At 41.6% G+C, this 20,033-nt stretch overlaps 1 protein-coding gene across 1 annotated transcript in view; it reads left to right on the top strand.

Moving 5' to 3' along the window:
• LOC149459356 (sodium/hydrogen exchanger 2-like) overlaps window positions 1-3,789 on the top strand; it is an 87,017-nt gene extending 83,228 nt beyond the window's left edge. Inside the window, exon 12 of the mRNA XM_089681247.1 lies at window positions 122-3,789. Coding sequence (XP_089537373.1) covers window positions 122-477 — 356 coding nt within the window. The 3' untranslated portion in view covers window positions 478-3,789. The remainder of the gene's footprint in view (window positions 1-121) is intronic.
• Window positions 3,790-20,033: the final 16,244 nt, after the last annotated feature.

Raw genomic sequence — 20,033 nt, 5'->3', positions numbered from 1 at the left:
TTGATACAGATGTGAGGCAGAAATATTATTTATTTGAAAATTTCAGTTGGATGTTTGCTTTTACATGTCTGTCTGTATATTTACCATCATTTTGCTATCATTATGTTTTTGTTATATGCAGTGGGTGACAGTGATTCTGATGGTGGTACTTCCAGCCAGGAGTTAAATTTCTATCCCAGAGCTAAAGACATCTTACAGGAAAATAGGCAAAAACGTGCTCCATTTAACAGTAGGCTAGAGTGGACTGATGAGAGGCTAAATAGTAAGACTAAAGAATCCAGTTCAGTAGGTGGCTTACCCCTGCAAAGAGGACTTCGGCAGCCACTCTTACCCAAACCAAGATTTGGAACCTTGAGAGAGGACAAAGGGCCAAAGGAAGAACCAATTCCACCACCAAGAAGTAGACATTCCTTGGGAGGTGAGATCCAGAAGCAGAGACGTGGAGAAACAAGACCTGATCCTCGATCACCAAAATAGTAAAAGTCAGAGGAAAAATATTTCACAAAAAGAAGTGTTGCTATGTTCCTCAATTCAGGTATTCTGGATATATTGTATTTGTGATATGCCAAAATAAGATTACTTATAAGATTACTTATAAGATTGCCACTATAAAATTGGTTATCTCTGTGGATCTTGACTGGTAACCTAAGCAGTTTTTTACAGGCACAAAACAGATATCGAAATAGGTGTTCACCTCACCTCGAATATCTATTTGAACCATTTCTACAAGATATAGAAATGTGTACATTAAATCTTAGTGCATCATTTTATATATAAAACCTCAAAGGTTATTAGGGTACATACAATTTGATATTTTCGAAATACTCAGTAGTCAACACAGGCACAAAGTGTTCCCTATTTTTTTCAAAGATGACTGCAAGCTTTGCACACAGTTATACAATGTAAATGCAGCCAGCACCAAAATAGGTCTAAATATATCCATGGCATGGTCTTAGTTTTAGTATTCATTTATGCAGTCGCTTCAGTGAGAATGGAGATGTGGTGTGATCATCACATAAATACAAATGTAAACTGACTATGCCAATGCACACGTGTCTATGTACCCATATTATGTAGTATATGAAAGAGATTTTTTTGCACGTTGCACTGATTTATTTGAGCGCTTGCCATGATTTCTGATGGCAGCAAGCATTCCCTTGTTCACATGCCACTTGCAATTTATAACACAGTGAAGCAGTGCCTATTAACTGAGAGCTAGTGTTGGGTCCTTGAGAAATCACAGAGTTCCTTTAATGGAAAAACTATACTTTCAGATAGGAAAATTGGCAAATTCATTAGTAACAAGTGCAGATACACGCATATGAATTGCACAACCATTTAATTATACAGATCTTAGCATGTATTTTGCATACAGTTTAACATGCATTTAGCTTCACCAAAAATGCACAAATGTGAAAAGGTCCTAAGCTTGGCCCTTCATATTGGTGGCTAACTTTGCTTTTACACCTGCAGTAATGAGTACAGTAATGCTAATTTTCCTACATACCCTGCAAGCAGGGTGCAGTTGAGGGTCTGTGAGGGAGGAAAGAACCTTGTCATTCCTATTAGAATGAATAGGTCAAGGAGAGCTCCAATAAACGTACATGAAATGCATGGTCTTAGTTTTGGTATACATTTATGCAGTCTCTTCAGTGAGAACGGGGATGTGGTGTGATCATCACATAAACACAAATGTAAACTGACTATGCCAATGCACATGTGTCTATGTACCCATATTATGTAGTTTATGAAAGAGATTTTTTTACACATTGCACTGATTTATTTGAGCGCTTGCCCTGATTTCTGATGGCAGCAAGCATTCCCTTGTTCACATGCCACTTTATAACACAGTAAAGCAGTGTCTATTAACTAAGAGCATATACTGTAGGTAGATTTATTTTCATTTTATTGCCCTTACCCTATCCTAATAGCTGGTTGATTGAATAAAGTGGATGTGACAGTTCAGGTCTGCTTTAAATGTTTCTGTTTCAATCGATTTTCTTGCAAATTGTTTTCTTTACAAAAAGAAGGAACAATACATAACAAGTGCATAGATATTCTGATTGCATCATCCACAAAGATATTGCGATTCCTACAAATAAAGGAAAGACACATATGGATAGCCAGATACACATGTTTACTCCCCTCAGAGGGTGAACCCTGAGGTAGGCAGAGAATTGCAGCAAAAATTGGTGCTCTAAGAGTACAGAATAAATATTATTCAGTAGCACATGTCTGATCAGCAACTTAAGTATAGCCACTGTGCGGTGGCATTAGACAAAGTAGAACGAGCGGTCGAGCCAATCCCTCCGAACTCTGCTTTAAATTTTTAAGAGGCATATCTTTCTGTGGATGATCATAAAGTATTGTTCTGAAACTGATTATCTGTATAATTTCATTATGTGAAATCAGGTGACATTATTTCCTATTGATGTCCATTTTTTTTGCCTGTCATACTATAGAAAAAAAACAAAGATTGTAGTGATATTGCTTGGTAATACAGGGTATTGCTTAATTCCAGCCAAAAATCATTTTTGATTTGTTAAGTACACCTGATGGCTAGATCCTCAGTGATGTTTTTGTCATTGTCTTTGCCCCAGGAGCGAGATCCCTATCATTTCCTGTCCCAGTAGTGACGGGGGGGGGGGGGGGGGGGTGGTTGTCAGTACAGGTACTGATGGAAAGGTTTGCCATGGGAGATGAGGATAACAACAATTTTTTTGTGTAGGGGAAAAGGTTAGAACCATTGTAAGATTTTTCATTTACTGCTGTTTGTGCCTTCCTGACTTGGTGACCCCAGATCCCTTAATTTCTTGTCCAGGGATAAAAACTGAGAAAACATTTACCCAATGGAGCCACAGGCAGCAATAAAATCCTGACAGAGTTTCTCTCCCCACTATTCAGACTATTAAAAAAAGCAGCACTAGGGTTGTCAGCTCAAATCCCAGCCACGGCACTACCTGCCTGGAGTTTGTATGTTCATTCTGTGTCTGTGTGGGTTTCCTCCCACACTCCAAAGACATGCTGGTAGATTAGTTGGCTCCTGTCTAAATTAGTCCTGGTATGTGTGTTAAGGACCTAAGACTATAAGCTACTTGACGGTTAGGGACTGATGTGAATGTACACTATATATGTAAAAAGCTGCATAAATTGACTGTCCTATACAAATACCTGTAATACATAAATTAATAATGTATAGCAATTAACACATATTAAGATGCTCTTCATTTTTATCTGGCATTATCTTCAAAATGGTGTATGCCTCTGCATGTGACCGTCTGCATACCAAAAATCAAATTAATGAAGAATATGAAAATTAAGGCATAAGCATGCACACTTTGACATAGTATGGAGAGAAAGTAGAATACGTTTAAGCAGTTGACTTGAAGCTGATAGTGCCACAGAAAGGCTGCTGCTGCTGCTTAGGGATGCTTTCCTGAATATGTATGTCATATGTATGAATAGTGGACAGATGTACACATGTGGAGGAATCTTTCATAAAGGGAAGTCTTCTTATGTGGGCACCTAAAGAGCCACCTGTACTCTTTGTATACAGATTAGATTTTACCTCTGCACTTACTTGAAAAGTTGCTGTCACTCACTAGTGATCTGTAATAATTGTCTAATGGATTAAAATTTTTAGACATATTCACCAATAACAAAAAATGTTTTTAACTTTAATTTTTAGAATATTTATTACATTGTGAACCAAATGATGGAAATATGTATTAAATTTTAATATATAAGAAATATTGTTCATATTTTCTACAATAAAGAAGCAAAATCTTTTCTTTTTGGGTTCTGGTCATTTTTAAACATAATGCACCAAGCGATGTTGGTTTTCCTGCCTTTGTCTTATGGAACCTCATTCTGAGCTGTATGAATAGGGTAGGTGTCCCTTCTCTGAACTGCATTCAATCTGCATGACATGTGAAATAACATCGCTTCCTATGATGCTTTTTCACATACACTATATTGCCAAACATTTTTAAACCCCTCCAAATCATTGGATTCAGGTGTTCCAATCACCTCCATGGCCACAGGTGTATAAAATCAAGCACCTAGGCATGCAGACTGCTTCTACAAACATTTGTGAAAGAATGGGTCGCTCTCAGGAGATCAGTGAATTCAAGTGTGGTACCGTGATAGGTTGCCACCTGTGCAATAAGTCCATTCGTGAAATTTCCTTACTACTAAATATTCCAAGGTCAACTGTTAGTGGTATTATAACAAAGTGGAAGCAACTGGGAACAACAGCAACTCGGCCACGTTAAAAAAAATGACTGAAGCGCACAGTGCACAGAAGTCTCCAAGCAGCATCAGTAGCTAAAGACCTCCAAACTTCGTGTGGGCTTCAGATTAGCACAACAGCAGTGCGTGAGCTTCATGGAATGGGTTTCCATGGCCAAGCAGCTGCATCCAAGCCTTACATCACCAAGTACAATGCAAAGCATCAGATGCAGTGGTGTAAAGCACGCCACCACTAGACTCTATAGCAGTGTTCTTTGGAATGACAAATCATGCTTCTCTGGCAATTCGATGGACGTGTCTGGGTTTGGTGGTTGCCAGGAGAACAGTACTTGCCTGACTGCAGTGTGCCAAGTGTAAAGTTTGGTGGAGGGGGGATTGTGGTTTAGGGTTATTTTACAGGCCCTTCAGTTTCAGTGAAAGGAACTCTTAAGGCATCAGCATAACAAGACATTTTGGACAATTTAATGCTCCCAACTTTGTGGGAACAGTTTGGGGATGGCCCCTTCCTGTTCCAACATGACTGTGAACCAGGACACAAAGCAAGGTCCATGAAGACATAGATGAGAAAGTTTGGGGTGGAGGCACTTGAATGGGGCCTGACCTCAACCCGATAGAACATCTTTGGGATGAATTAGAGTGGAGACTGCGAGCCAGGCCTTCTCGTCCGACATCAATGCCCGACCTCACAAATGTGCTTCTGGAAGAATGGTCAAATATTCCCATAGACACACTCCTAAACCTTGTGGACAGCCTTCCCAGAATAGCTGCAAAGGGTGGGCAAACTCAATATTGAACCCTACGGACTAAGACTTGGATGCCATTAAAGTTTGTGTGCATGTGAAGGTAGGCGTCCCAATACTTTTGGCAATATATCTGTCTGGAGCACTGACAGTGAGGATTCAGTGCGGATTAAAAAAGAGTCCTGTCTGATTTCTGAGCAGTGCACTCCGGTTCAGGTATGGATTACAGGCTATTAACTTCTATGGGAACTGTTTCTAACCCGCACATGACAGGTAAACCTGTCCTGAACCTCCGTAAACCTGACAGAACAACTACTGTATCAATTAGCTGTGAAACCTGAGCTTCAATCCGCACCGCACATGTGTGCTTCAGCACTCAAGGTTAGGCTTGTGAGCACCAACCCAGAACTCTACCTTTCTGCAAAAAAATTGCCAGGTTATATGAAAAATGTAATCTATATTTTAGAATGGCCTGATATATTTGCCTCAATAAACTTTTCTATCTCACCTAACAATCATTTTTGACTCCACCTAATGCTTAGATCCTTCTGCTGCTCTTTGGAACGTGGGAATTAGCTGCATAGAGGATTTCATACTTTACTAAATAAATAATCTATGTCCATTTAAAACATTGTCTGATTGAGAATGAAGGTATCTTTTTCTGTTATGATCACCTGAATACCCAAAAAGTATTTAGACTAAATAACCCATTCATGAGCAGGCATGCATTTGCTAGCGTTTGTATTGGAGCTGATACTCTGGCAGACGGGAAGTATGAATTTGATATTAGAAGTCTACCAGTTTCCTGAAGGATGAGCACAACCACAACCGCAGCTTCACCAACCTCTGTCTATAAAGCAGTGTACAAAACCACTTACGTCTGGGGATTAGATCTCAAGGCTGATGGAAATATAAACATCTTTTGCTTGTTCCCAGAATAATGGATTAGTCTGCTGCTGGTGTTATGCCAAAATTATAAATTAAATGAACCTTAAAGCCCAACTTTGTGAAAATGTAAAGTGATCCTTTGCAATGGGGCTGTGCCTGTACTGCAGAGGTTAATTGCTGGTTTTGTCTAGGGGAGAAGAGAAACAGTTTTACTTATCTGGTCCTCAACTATTCTAGCAGAAGGTGCGCTCCCAAACTCTGGCAGTAGACTGTCAGTAACACCACGTCCAATGCAGGGGCATGGAGCCTGCTTCTGTCTTGATGACATCAAGATTCTAGACTTATGGACAGCATGGAGGAATGCAGGATTGGGTAAGTAAATAATCTTTTTTCTGCTTCCCAAGACCTAGGAAAGTAATTCATCCTTTTAGTGCGGGCACAGCACCATTGCAGAGGATCATTTTTTAATTGTCTGGAACTGGGCTTTAAATGGAAGGGTTTTTTTTCTGGTCGGTGTCAAGACTGATATTTGCTGAGTCTTTGAATTTGTTCCTGAATTTATTTCTACATGTTTGCTTCTCAGTTAGCTAAGTACTGTAACTACAAGGTTAAAACAAGGTACTTATTGGGACAGCTCCCGGGGACACAGATTCAACACATTCAGTAGGTATAAATAATTCCAAAATGTATTAGTCACATAATACAAAAGTTCAAAAGAATCACAAAAGTTTAAAAGAATACAATATTCTTTTTTGTGACAAAATACAAAGACCACTTACAGCGGGTAAAATAAGTATTGAACACGTCACCATTTAAATACATTTCTAAACATGCTATTGACATGAAATTTTCACCACATGTCGGTAAGAAGCCATGCAATCCATACATACAAAGAAACCAAAACAAATAAGTTCAGAAATTAACTTATGTGTAATAAAATGGAATGACACAGAGAAAAAGTATAGAACCTGCTAACTGAAATTTATTTAATACTTCATATACAATCTTGTGTTGGTAATGACAGCTTCAAGATGCCTCCTATATGGAAAAACTAGACGCATGCATTGCTCAGGTGTGATTTTGGCCCATTCTTCCACTCAAATCTTGAAGGTTCCGTGGGCCTCTTCTATGAACTCTGATCTTAAGTTCTTTCCATGGATTTTTATTTGATTCAAGTCAGGTGATTAGCTGGGCTTTATTTTCTTTTTATTTTCTTTATTTGAAACCAGTTCAGAGTTCCCTTGGCTTTGTGTTTGGGATCTTTGTCTTACTGAAATGTCCACCCTCGTTTCATCTTCATCATCCTGGTAGATGGCAGCAGATATTTATCAAGAATGTCTTGGTACATTTTTCAGTTCCGCTTTCCTTCAATGAAATGAAGTTTGCCAGTACTGTATGCTGCAAAACAGCCCCACACCATGATGTTCCCACCTCCAAACTTTGCTGTTGGTATGGTGTTTTTGGTGTGATGTGTAGTGTCATTTGACCTCCAAACATGGTGTGTATTATGGCAGGCCTTGAAATTTACACTCGCCTCCTTGCATTGGTGAGTGGAAATAAGGTGGGGGCGAGTGTGTCCCCCAGGGCCATCTTGCTGAGCAGGCTCGGAACTCAGGGCTGGCTCCGTCACTCGCACTGGGAGCCGTCAGACTGCTCAATAGTTGAGCAAAGTGAAAGCAAAGGAAGGAGTGCGTGCTGTGCTCTCTGCCTCCCCCTAGAGTGCAGTACCCGGCTCTGTGAGTGAAGGTAATGAAGTACTGTACTGCAACTTTTTATAGGGCTGTGTACGTGTGTGTGTGTGCGAGTATCTGTGTGCGCGTGTGTATCTGTGTGTGTGTGTGTGTGTGTACATGTGTCTGTGTGTGTGTATGTACATGTGTCTGTGTGTGTATCTGTGTGTGTGTATGTACATGTGTCTGTGTGAGTATGTGTATCTGTGTGTGTGTGTATCTGTGTGTGTGTGTATGTACATGTCTGTGTGTGTGTATACGTTTGTGTGTGTACATGTGTGTGTGTACATGTGTTTATGTGCATGTGTGTACGTGTGTGAGTGTGTACATGTGTCTGTATGTGTGTGTTTAAGCATACATGTATGGGTGGTTTGGTCAGGTTTAGGATGATGTGGTTATTATGGGTGGTAGAGGATGGGGTATTTGAGGTATTGCTGGGTTGGATAGAAGGTAGGATATGCTTGGTAGAGTTATGGTTTGGTGAGTGAGAGATTATGGTTGTATGCGGTGCATGGTCTAAGTATGATGTAGTTCTTAGGGGGACATTGGAGGTCCTGACGTAATATGGAGGGACATTGGGACCCTTACATAATGTGGGGGACTCTGGGGACCCTGATGTAATATGGGGAGACTCTGGAGACCCTGATGTAATGTGGGTAACATTTAACAGTGTCATTTCATGAGATAATTTACGAGGGCATGTTTAGGGGCAGAATTAGGGGCGGGGCAGTGTAGGGGTTGGGTGAGGCAACTGGTGGCGAGCAACTTTTAAGGTCTGGCTAGTAGCTTAGGACTTGAAATTTTGAGCCCTGTATTATGGCATCCAAAGAGTTCAATTTTGGTCTCATCTGACCAAACTATATTCTCCCAGTATTTCATAGGCTTGTCTAAATGTTGTGCAGCAAACTTCAAACAAGCTTCAACATACTTTTTCTTCAGCAATGAAGTCTTGTGTGATAAGCGTGTACACAGGCCATGGCGGTTGAGTGCATTACTTATTATTTTCTTTGAAACAATTGTACCTGTTAATTCCAGGTCTTTCTGAAGCTCTCCACAAGTAGTCCCTGGCTCTTGGACAACTCTTCTGATAATTCTTTTCACTCCTCTGTTAGAAATCTTGCGAGGAGCACCTGGTCGTGACCGGTTTATGGTGAAATGATGTTCTTTCCACTTCCGGATTATGGCCACAACAGTGCTCATTGGAGCATTTAGAAGTTTAGAAATCCTTCTGTAACCAATGCCAGCAGTGTATTTTGACACAACAGGGTTGCAAAGGTCTTGAGAGAGCTCTTTGCTTTTTCCCATCATGAGATGTTTCTTGTGTGACATGTTAGTAATGAGATATCTTCTTATAGTCCATCAAGTGAGACTGAACTAGCTGATATTAATTTGCACTGACAAGGGGCAGGATTTCTTTCTAATTAATGATAGATTTCAGCTGGTGTCTTGGCTTTCCATTCCTTTCTGCACCTCCCTTTCTTCGTGTATTCAATACTATTTTCCTGTGTCAGTCCATTTTGTTACACATAACCTAATGACTGAACCCATTCATTTTGGTTTCTGTATGTATGGATTGCATGGGTTGTTACCGACATGTGGTGAAAATGTCATGTCAATAGCACCTTTAGAAATATATTTACTAAGAAAAATGGTGATGTGTTCCATACTTATTTTACCCACTGTATATATATGCACCAAACTCTCAAGACTGGCAGTGAAAGGGTTATAAGACATCCATGCAATTCCATTGATCTAAATATAGTGGTCTCAATTGGTCAGGACCTAAAGTGATTGTAAACCTTCAATCCCACCGGCCTTTTACCACGTGATCAGCGGTGTCCAATGACACGCTGATCACAGGGAAATGCAAGTGCCGGTTCTCGGCTGCACTTTCCTCACGCTGTCAGATCGTGAGGAAAGTACTGCCGAGAACCGGCAGTTGTCAGAGCGGGGATCGGCACCGATCATCAGGGCACTGATGATCAGTGCCCTGATGATCGGTGCCCAGCAGTGACACCCGCAAGTTCCGCCCAGCAGTGCGCCCACTAGCCCCGCCCACCCGTTCCCAGCAGTGCCCCCACCTGTGCCCAGCAGTGCCCCCACCTGTGCCACTCTGCAGTGCCACCTACCTGTGCCCAGAAGTGCCACCTACATGGGCCCAGCAGTGCCACCCACCTGTGCCCACCAGTGCCACCCACCTGTGCCCACCCACCAGTGCTGCCCACCAGTGCCACCCACCAGTGCAGCCCAGCAGTGCTGCCAGTCAGTGCCACCAGTCAGTGCCCAGGGGTTGTGCCAGTCAGTGCCGCCAGTCAGTGCCCAGAAGTGATGCCAGTCAGTGCCGTCTATCAGTACCCATCATCAGTGTCACCTATCAGTGCCGCCTATCAGTGCTGCATATCAGTGCCGCCTATCCGTGACCCCTAATTAGTGCTGTCTATCAGTGCCACCTATCCGTGCCACCTCATTAGTACTGCCTATCAGTGCCCTTTAGTGCTGCCTATCAGTGCCCATCAGTGCCGCCTATCAGTGCCCATCAGTGCCGCCTCATCAACGCAAATCAGTGAAGGAGAAAAAATACCTGTTTGAAAAATTTTATAAAAGAAACAAATAAACTTTTTTTTTTTTTCAAATTTTTTGCACTTTTTTTAATTTATAGCGCAAAAAGTAAAGCGCCCAGTGGTGATTAAATACCACCAAAAGAAAGCTCTATTTGTGAGAAAAAAATGATCAAAATTTCATATGGGTACAATGTTGCATGACCGCGCAATTGTCAATCAAAGTGCGGCAGCGCTGAAAGCTGAAAATTGGCCTGGTAAGGAAGGGGGTATAAGTGCCTGGTAGGCAAGTGGTTAATAAAGTAACAAGTGAACTTTTCAACATTTTGTACTTTATTGAGTGGTGCATTTTAGGAGGTTTGTTAAATTTACTTTATCGGTTGAGCAAACATATTTCCAGTATTAGTTTAACTTTTGTGACACTGAAATATATTCCTTTAACCACTTCCCAACCGCCCTATAGCAGATATACTGCTACAGGGTGGCAAGGGTGCGAAAAAGTGTGTGTGTGTGTGTGTGTGTGTGTGTGTGTGTGTGTGTGTGTGTGTGTGTGTGTGTGTGTGTGTGTGTGTGTGTGTGTGTGTGTGTGTGTGTGTGTGTGTGTGTGTGTGTGTGTGTGTGTGTGTGTGTGTGTGTGTGTGTGTGTGTGTGTGTGTGTGTGTGTGTGTGTGTGTGTGTGTGTGTGTGTGTATTTCCGGGTAGGGGACACAAGCGGAAAGATGAATGCAGCAATGTACAGGCATCCTTGATGAAAACCTGTTCCAGAGAGCTCTGGACCTTAGACTGGGGCGACGGTTCATCTTTCAACAGGACAACGACCCTAAGTACACATCCCACATAACAAAGGAGTGGCTACGGGCCAACTCTGTGAATGTCCTGGAGTGGCCCAGCCACAGCCCAGACTTGAACCTGATTGAACATCTGTGGAGAGATCTGAAAATGGCTGTGCACCGACACTCCCCATCCAACCTGATGAAGCTTAGGGGTACTGTAAAGAAGAATAGGAGAAATTGCCCAAAAATAGGTGTGCCAGTCTTATAACATCATACTCAAAACGACTTGAGGCTGTAATTGGTGCTAAAGGTGCTTCAACAAAATATTGAGCAAAGGCTGTGAATACTTATGTACATGTGTTTTTTTTTCTTCATTTTTTATTTTTAATAAATTGCAAAGATTTCAAAACAAACTTCTTTCACGTTGTCATTATGGGGTATTTATTGTAGAATGTTGAAGAAAAAATTAATTTAATCCGTTTTAGAATAAGGCTGCAACATGACAAAATGTGGCAAAAGTTAAGAGCCGTGAATACTTTCTGGATGCACTGTACTGTCAGCCCAGATTCAGCCAAATGCAGCAAAATTGATTGGACGGCGCTTCACACTACAGATGGACAATGATCCAAAACACACTGCAAAAGCAACCCAGGAGCTTTTGAAAGAAAAGAAGTGGAATATTCTGCAATGGCCAAATCAATCACCTGATCTCAACCCAATTGAGCATGCATTTTACTTGCTGAAGGCAAAACTAAAGGCAGAAAGAGCCACAAACAAAGAACAACTGAAGACAGCTGCAGTTAGAGCCTGGCAAAGCATCAGAAAGGAGGAAACCCAGTCTTTGGTAATGTCCATGGGTTCCAGACTTCAGGCAGTCATTGTCAGTAAAGGATTCTCAACAAAATATTAGAAATGAACATTTTATTTATGATTATATTCAATTGTCCAATTACTTTTGGTCCCTTGAAAAAGGGGGGGGGGGGTGGCTAATTTCAAGAGCTGTAATTCCTAAACCCTTCTTCCAATTTGGATGTACATACCCTCAAATTAAACCTGAGAGTGTGCACTTTCATCCCATATCCATTGTATAATTATAGGTTGAATATGGTTTGGTAAGTACCTGAAAAAAACTAAAATTGTGCCTGCGTCCAAATATATATGGACCTGTGTTTTCAGATTGCAGAAAGGATGGAGAAAATAAATTGCCATTTTACAGGCCACATGTGGGATTCAGTGTTGCCACTATCATAATGCAGGCATAGGGATGAAAATATTACCAATAGTGAAAGTGAAAGAAAATCACTAATTTTGAGTGATCACCAGAAAAGTAACGGAGAGGAATTATTCGAATGGGGACACTAGTTTTGGTGATCCTAGTTTTGGAAGTATTGTTTCTCACTTCCTGTTGTGACTATAGAACAGAAAGTGAAGGAAAATCTACTGAATAGGCCATAGCTGGCAAAATAAAGCCTGCCAAGGGTCCTAGTACTCCCTCACTCTATCCAAAATTAAAAAATATGTTTTGTCTTCAGTTCTGCTTTAAGCTCTGGCCCCCAGTTTCCATTAATCCACATTGTAAGACAGCTTGTCATTACTAGCCACTGATGTGTGCTGTTGCTTTATGGAAACAATGGGGAGAGCTGAAATGAACACATTTCTTTTTAATGCCCCTGTGAACTTAAAAAGATATCATTTCTCATTATTTTCTGTATAGAAATACAGCAGGTTTTATTGCTACTGTATATATAAAGCAACAGCACCATCTACTGGATGCATTTATGTATTGCATTGCCCAGTATAATTCCAAACAGATTTTTTTATTGATTTATTCTCAGCATTGAAATTATTTTTAAACAGTGAATTTTAATATGGAATCGCAATCTAAAACATAATAATGCAAATATTTTGCTCAAAGCTACCACTTACTGTAGTTAGTGACATATCTCTCAAAGTTATATTATCGTGTTATCTCTATAACATAGGATATAGTCAGGCCTTGCTCAATTGACATTTGACAGATTTACTCATCTGTATATGCCACTCCAATATACACCCTGCTCCTGCTATCCAGTAATGCTCTGAACAGATGATAACAATGGAGCATTACTACTGTACAGTGGTACCTGTGATTTCCTGCATTCGTGATTTCCTGTATTCGTTAGGCTGTAAGACGAATGCATGTAAGATGTAGGTATCTGAATGGTTGTATGCACCCTATAGTATGCCAAGTACTATGTTAGTGCTTTATAGTTATGGGAAATAGTGAATCCAAAATTACAGTAATCCAGCAGGTGATAGGTGACCTATACTCAGAGCCAGTGCCAGACTACTTTGCCCTAGGCAAGGCCAGCCACTTGCGCCCCCCTCAAAAAAAAAACAAAAAAACCCCAGAAAATATTAAATCAACAAAACATGAAATTGCTACATTTCTTTGGATCTGTAAAAATAAAGCGGTATGATTATGTCAGTATTTCTGTGCTAAAAGCGGTACATTTTTTTCAATGGAAATTTGTTGTTTTTTTATTGTAGGCCTGTAATTCTTAGGAATAACTCCCTGAAATCTTTTTAAACAAGAGTCTAGTAGACATGTTTGGTGCAATAAATTTTAATAAATTAAATCATAAATTATAATATAATAAAAAATAATAATAAATTAAATAATGTAATCAAATCAAACACACGGAACTCTGTCCAAACAATATTATACAGACACTGCATTTTTTTTTAGTAAACATCCGGGGTGTGGTAAATTTTGAAACATGGGACTGCACAAAGTCCGACATCACAATTAGGACAGTGGAACCTCGTTTCCTTGCGGATTTTTTTTCCACTGTCATCTCTCCGAGAGCAACATACCACGCACATCCTGGTAGGTGCTGCCTTTTTTGGGTTGGTGGGATGTGGTCCATAAAATGATGTCCAGTCAGACGTTCTGGGTTGACAACTTCCACGGAAAGTCGTCCGGATCTACCCACAGACACTGATGGCGTTTGGTATTTCAGGAAGATGTATTCCGCCAATTTCCATATAAAGTCCGCATGAACCACAGGCTTTTCACTGTGTTTGCGGAACAGAACATATGCATTCCACAAACACTGCTCCAAAAGATGCCGGAAAATCTTTTTATAATACTTTCTCTGCTGCTTTCTCATCGCAGGATAAAACGTCATAGCTTGGTCAGCTCTGTCGACACCTCCCATGGCTTTGTTGTAGTCCATGACAACCTGCGGCTTCTGGATGTTTTTGCCACCTTTTGTTTGGACCATCACTGTGGAGGCATTGTGAATGGTACTCATCAGGCACACATCCTTCTTGTCCCACCATCTCAGTGCCATTATTTTGCCTTTCTGCCAGGCAACTAATTCTCCCGACTTTAGTTTGTTTTTTCCAAACATTGATGGCAGGTTATGCCGGTTAGCCCGAACGGTTCCGTAGGCATCCGTTCTGTGTTGAAGAAGAACCTCAAAGTTCTGGTGAGGTGTAAAAATTGTCCGTCATTATGCGGTAGCCTTGGTTTAGCAGAGGCTCGATTAGTGACAGGACGGATGATGTTGCCAGTCTGTAGCTGCTGTACTTAGGATCAAATTTTGTTCCTTTGCCGGTGTATATGACTGCATTCCAGATGTAGCCGGTAGAGGATTCGCACAGCAGATAGGATTTCACGCCAAATCGTGCTCTCTTGGACTCAATGTACTGTATCCAGCTGAGCCTTCCTTTGTAGGCCATTAGACTTTCGTCTATGCTATATCCCTCTCTGGCACATAGCTCTGCTGGAAATTTCATACAATTACTTGGTAGAGTTCCCAAATTTTTTTTAGCTTGGGAGTCGGATGACTTGTTTCATCAAAATCCTCATTATTTGCAAAGTGCAAATATTTCATAATGAAGGAAAAATTGTACTCCGACATGACGGTGCCAAAGAACAGCATGGCGAGCATTTTGTTGGTGCTCCAGTACCACTTCTGCAGTGGTTTCCCCACCACTCCTTGCAGAATAATTAGGCTGAGAAACAACCAAATGTCCTCTTTGGCGACAGGCTCCCACTTTCTGCTGTGTGAAAAGCGGCTCTGTGGAGCACCCATTTGTTGCGCTGCGTACCGGTTTGTCTCCGTCACAATAATTTCAATGACCTCATTGGTCATAAACAATTCCAAGTATGCCAAGGGATTGTCACCTTCAACGTGTATTTTCATACCAAATGTGCCGGTAAATGGAAATCTTGGTGGCGCTGGCATATCGAAATCAATAGTGCACCATGTGCACAGATCACTCACGTCAATCTCAGATTTGCCGCTATCTTCACTTTCGGTGTCAGATGATAAATCGCCACATGAGTCGCTATCACTCAATTCAAGTAGCTCCTCACTGTCGCTGTTCGCTAGCTCATCATAAACCGCTTTATCGCTAGTGAGGCACTTTTTGGAAGCCATGAGCGCAAAATTGTTTTTAGTCACACAAACTGCACTATGGCGATATTCACAGGTGGAGTTACAATGTATGCACAGAGTAACACTTTATTTTTGACTGTGAGCTATTTTTATAGTTCCCGCCTCCCACAAGCCCCGCCCCCGACAGCACGTCTGACCCGCGCTGATCACACTGATCAGCGTGAAATAGACGGGAACCAGAGGAGCAGGAAAGCAGGGAAGTAGACTGGGGATGAACGGAGGGGATGGCTGCTAGCAGCGCAGGACCAGGGACAAAGATCGGCACCAATTAATACTATTGCGGTCAGCCCGAGTCTGGCTCAGGGTTACCACTTTTGACAGCTGCATTTTACCCCGAGCCAGACTCGGGAATACCGCTAGGGAGGTTAAAGACAAAATCAGTGTCACGGATGGACTGTATCTGTGGCTGGCAGTGGCAGGGTGACAGTTGCCGTCAGTGGCGGATGATGGATCCACACTCTGACAGATCCTAGGCTGGAGTTCCCCAGGCAATGGGGGGAGGTAAAACGCTGTGACAGCAGGCAGCTGAACTGAGCGATCCCACACAGTGACAGATCCGACACAACACCACCACCAACCATGACACAGATCAGCAGACCCTAGAAGAGCAGGCTGTGGGATCATGATGATGTCATCACTCACTGACACATTGCACATGTGATAGATGTCCGGCCAGCCAGGTAACACTCACACAGACAAAAGACATTAACTTTCTTCTAAGTCGCAGCTCTGCCTCCACTGATGAATAGGAAGAGAAGGGCTGGAACTCCACAATGATCAGCAGCCATCATCCAGCTTGCAGTAAGGGACTGAATCTGAAAGGAACACTGGAAGGAGCGGTAGCTCAGCTGCTACACTTGCCCCAGACCTTCAGCATCTTCCTCTGTCTTTACTTCCTCCCCTCTGCCGCCCTTCCTCTTAGCTGAAAGATCATTTATGAGTGCCTGGCCTGTGCTGGGCCCAGGCGCCCCTAGGTGGCAGTGTGCCTTAGGCGACTGCCTAGTTTGCCTAGTGGAAGCGCCAACCCTGCTATACTATATATAACTACTTTTAAGGCTCAGTAGAGCCCTAGATAAATGAGTAGATGAGGTGTGAGCAATTGAATATGATTGGATTCAGTTTACAAACAGTTTTGTGAATCTTGCTCATAGTTTCAAAATTTCGTGCAGTTCCCTATTGAAGTTTCAGGGAGGAGGGGATATGAATCTTGAATATCTTGTGAAGTCCTCTTTTGGGGGGTTATGATAAATGGAGGGCCCTCCAAACAGGATATTGCACTAAACCTGTAAGTAAATAAGAGAACCAGAACCTTTGCTAAGTGAAAGAGTGGGGTTGATGATAAAGTTGGCAGTTCCCCCACCCAGGACAGGGTCTCAGTGAACAGAGGGGATTCTCTTCCTGGGAAATTAGCTAGTAATCTAAGTAATTGGGAGCAGAGGAACTACTGCAACCAGCGCTTAACATGAACCATAGGCATATTGATGCACACCAGTATGGAAGTAATACAAGTTTTATATAAGAAAAGATTAATAGCAGTACTTACATCCAATGTGTAAACAAGCATTCTCCTCAAAGGGCCCCATAGGAGTCCTGGTGGAATTGTGCACCTACAGTGTACCTGGGTATATTGTATATACGTATTTATAAAAATACCTCCAGATGAATTTTGCTACAAAGCCCCACTGCAGGGGCCCTGAGGCTGATGTAGCATCTGTTTGCCTCGAAGATCTGAACACAAAATCGGCAGTGATGGGGAGACCCTCCAGCTGTTACCCAACCAGTCTGGAATGCAGTCCTAGTTATCTGCATGTAAAATAATCTTAGGACAGATATATTGTGTATATCAGAATGATTTATCAATACACTCAAGAAGCTATGGGCAGCCGCAGGTAAACTATTAGAACATAGAAAACTTGCATAATTATCTCTCCTGATCTGGTATTAGTAGCATGGGCAGGACATGTGGCTGAGGCCTTCTCTGTCTTCACTTCATTCTTCCAAGGTTTTTTCTCAACAACCCCAGAGTCAGGAAGTGACATACAGGTGTACTTCAGTTTACAAACGCCTTGCTTAATGTAATTTTTGGTTTGCGAATGAAAATCCATTGAAAATAATGCCTCGTTTTACAATTTTTTTTCACAATACGAAGTGTATGTCGGTGCCGATTTTTAAATGCAATTGCCAGCTTTTTCTTTTTTTCACCCTAGCTCACAGAATTAGCTGTCACTTTCCCTGGAGCTAAAGGATACTTTGTTTCTTTTATCTCGGGAAACAAACTAAAAGGAAACATTGTTTATATTAACTCAGGGAAATAAACTAAAAGGAAACTTTCTTTCTTTTAGCTGGGGGGAAAGTGACAGCTGATTCTCTGAGCTATAGTAAATGAAAAAAAGCCAGTAATTACATTTAAAACCCTGCACTGACCTATAGTGACAGCAACTTTTTTAAAACTTTTTTCTGACCTCCGGTACAGAATAATTGGTTTTCAATGCATTCCTATGGGAAACCGCATTTCGGTTTATAAATTTTTCGCAATACGAAACGTCCCGGAGAATTAATTAAATTCGTTAACTGAAGTACACCTGCACATAATTTTACATTACAGTGTGATGCTAGCAGCTGACAGTAGAGCGCAGTGGATCCCTACACCTGGTATTCAATTCTTTTGTTTTTTTAAAGGGATAATAAACACGCTATTGTCAATCAAAAGGCATGGGAAGCTGGGCACTACCATGGGGGTACATATACCAATGCCAAAATTGAAGAGTTGTGAACTCTCCATAATCGCCTCAACATACACTGACAATATGACTGCCGTGAGCCCATCCATCTATAGCAAGAAGGCTGGGTTAGCCATTCCTTCAAATTATTGGCTGATCAGGGGTAAAGGTTGTGCACTGAAGTATAGCTTGGTATAAGTATAGCAAACTTGCAAAGTGTCCAGCCAAAAGTTTGTGATTTGCAAACCCTAGGAATTTCCAGCTCATGTTTAGTGTAGATTGTACAAAGGAAGTAGATAACCATATGTGTACAATACAGTGGCAGAAAGGTGTAGACTGGGAACAAGTTAGGGACAAAGACAATAGAATGCTTGCGTATCATAAACCTTTATGGAATTTTCTTCCAGAAACACAAAGAAGATTTAAAAAAAATCATCTGAAGTGATAATTATGTGCAAAGGTCAGTAAACCAAAGCAACAAACAGGATTATCCAGTCTTAAAGTGGAGTTTCACTCATCCTGTCAAAAAATAAAAGTCAGCAGCTACAAAAACTGTAGCTACTGACTTTTAAAAAACAGCCACTTACCTGTCTCTCGGTCCTGTGGTGTGTCCCCTTCAGCCCGTTTCACTGGCCATCCTGTATTTCAGGAGAAACACATCTTTAGTGTGGGCACCCAGCTGTGACAGCTTGCGGCTTCACAGCCAGGTACCCACTGCGCATGCGCGAGTAGTGCTGCACTTCATGAATGGTCTGGTAGTCTTCTGGGACCTGTCACATGTCCCAAAAGACTACATGGAGGGAGGACACCTGCTTCTGATCGCCTAGGCGATTGGACCGAAAGTGGGAGCGGGTACCTGTCAAATTCAGGTGCCCACTTCCCCCCGCCCCCCAAAGGTGCCAATCCTTAAGGGGAGCGGTGGAGCAGTCCTTAAAGCAGAACTTCCCCTTTCGGGTGCAGCTCCGCTTTAATAAGCCTGTATCCTTCAAAGCTCATTGTGTTACACTTTTAGACCCTTTTCACACAAACGTTCTGATCAGGTCCACATATCAGTTTTTCAGCTGAACCCGATCGGAACCTCCATTCTCCTCTATGCAGTGACAGTTATAAAACAGACATGTGTCCATGTATACCCGCCTACATCTAATCCAATCTGCTGAAAACAAATGGATGGTGATCTGTTCCCCTTTCTCTGGCTGGATTGGATCAGTTGGCAGTTAGGTGTAAAGGACAGGTGGTCCATTTACACCCGTCAGACTGTTCATAGAGGAGAGGACTATGTCCGTGTCTGCTCTGAATACATGGAGTGGCCACGGACCTGTTATCTGCTTGCTCAGTGGGAATCAGCACAAATCAGCTTCCTGATAAGTAAGCAGAGACCGCTCCGTGTGAAAGGGGTCTGAAACTTTTGCATTATCTTGTTTGTTGTTGTTTTAATGAACTTGTGTTCTTTGTCCTTAACCACTTGCCCTCCAGAGGATTTACCCCCCTTCCTGAACAGGCCTATTTTTTGTGTTACAGCGCTGCATTATTTTAACTGACAATTGCACAGTCATGCAACGCTGCACCCAAATGAAATGTACACTCTGCTTTCCCCACGAATTGAGCTTTCTTCCGGTGGTATTTGTTCGCCTGTGAATTTTTAATTTTTTACACTAAAAAAAAAAAAAACAAAAAACGACAATTTTAAGCAAAATAATATTTTTACGTTTTGCTATTAAACATGTCCAGTAAAAAAATTTAAAAAAATCAAATTGTCAAATTTACACCAAAATGTATTCTGCTCCACGTCTTTGCTAAAACAATCCCAATACATGTAAATTAAATGGTTTACGTGAAAGTTTTAGCATTTACAAATGGCGGTATAGATACTGTATTTTTTTTTTTTTTTACTAGTAATGGCAATTAGCAGCTTATAGCGGGAC

The sequence above is a fragment of the Staurois parvus genome, unplaced genomic scaffold (genome assembly GCF_062004578.1).
Source record: "Staurois parvus isolate SC_StPar_1 unplaced genomic scaffold, SC_StPar_1.0 ptg000262l, whole genome shotgun sequence".
Classification (NCBI taxonomy): domain Eukaryota; kingdom Metazoa; phylum Chordata; class Amphibia; order Anura; family Ranidae; genus Staurois; species Staurois parvus.
This window is presented reverse-complemented; position numbering and strand designations above follow the sequence as displayed.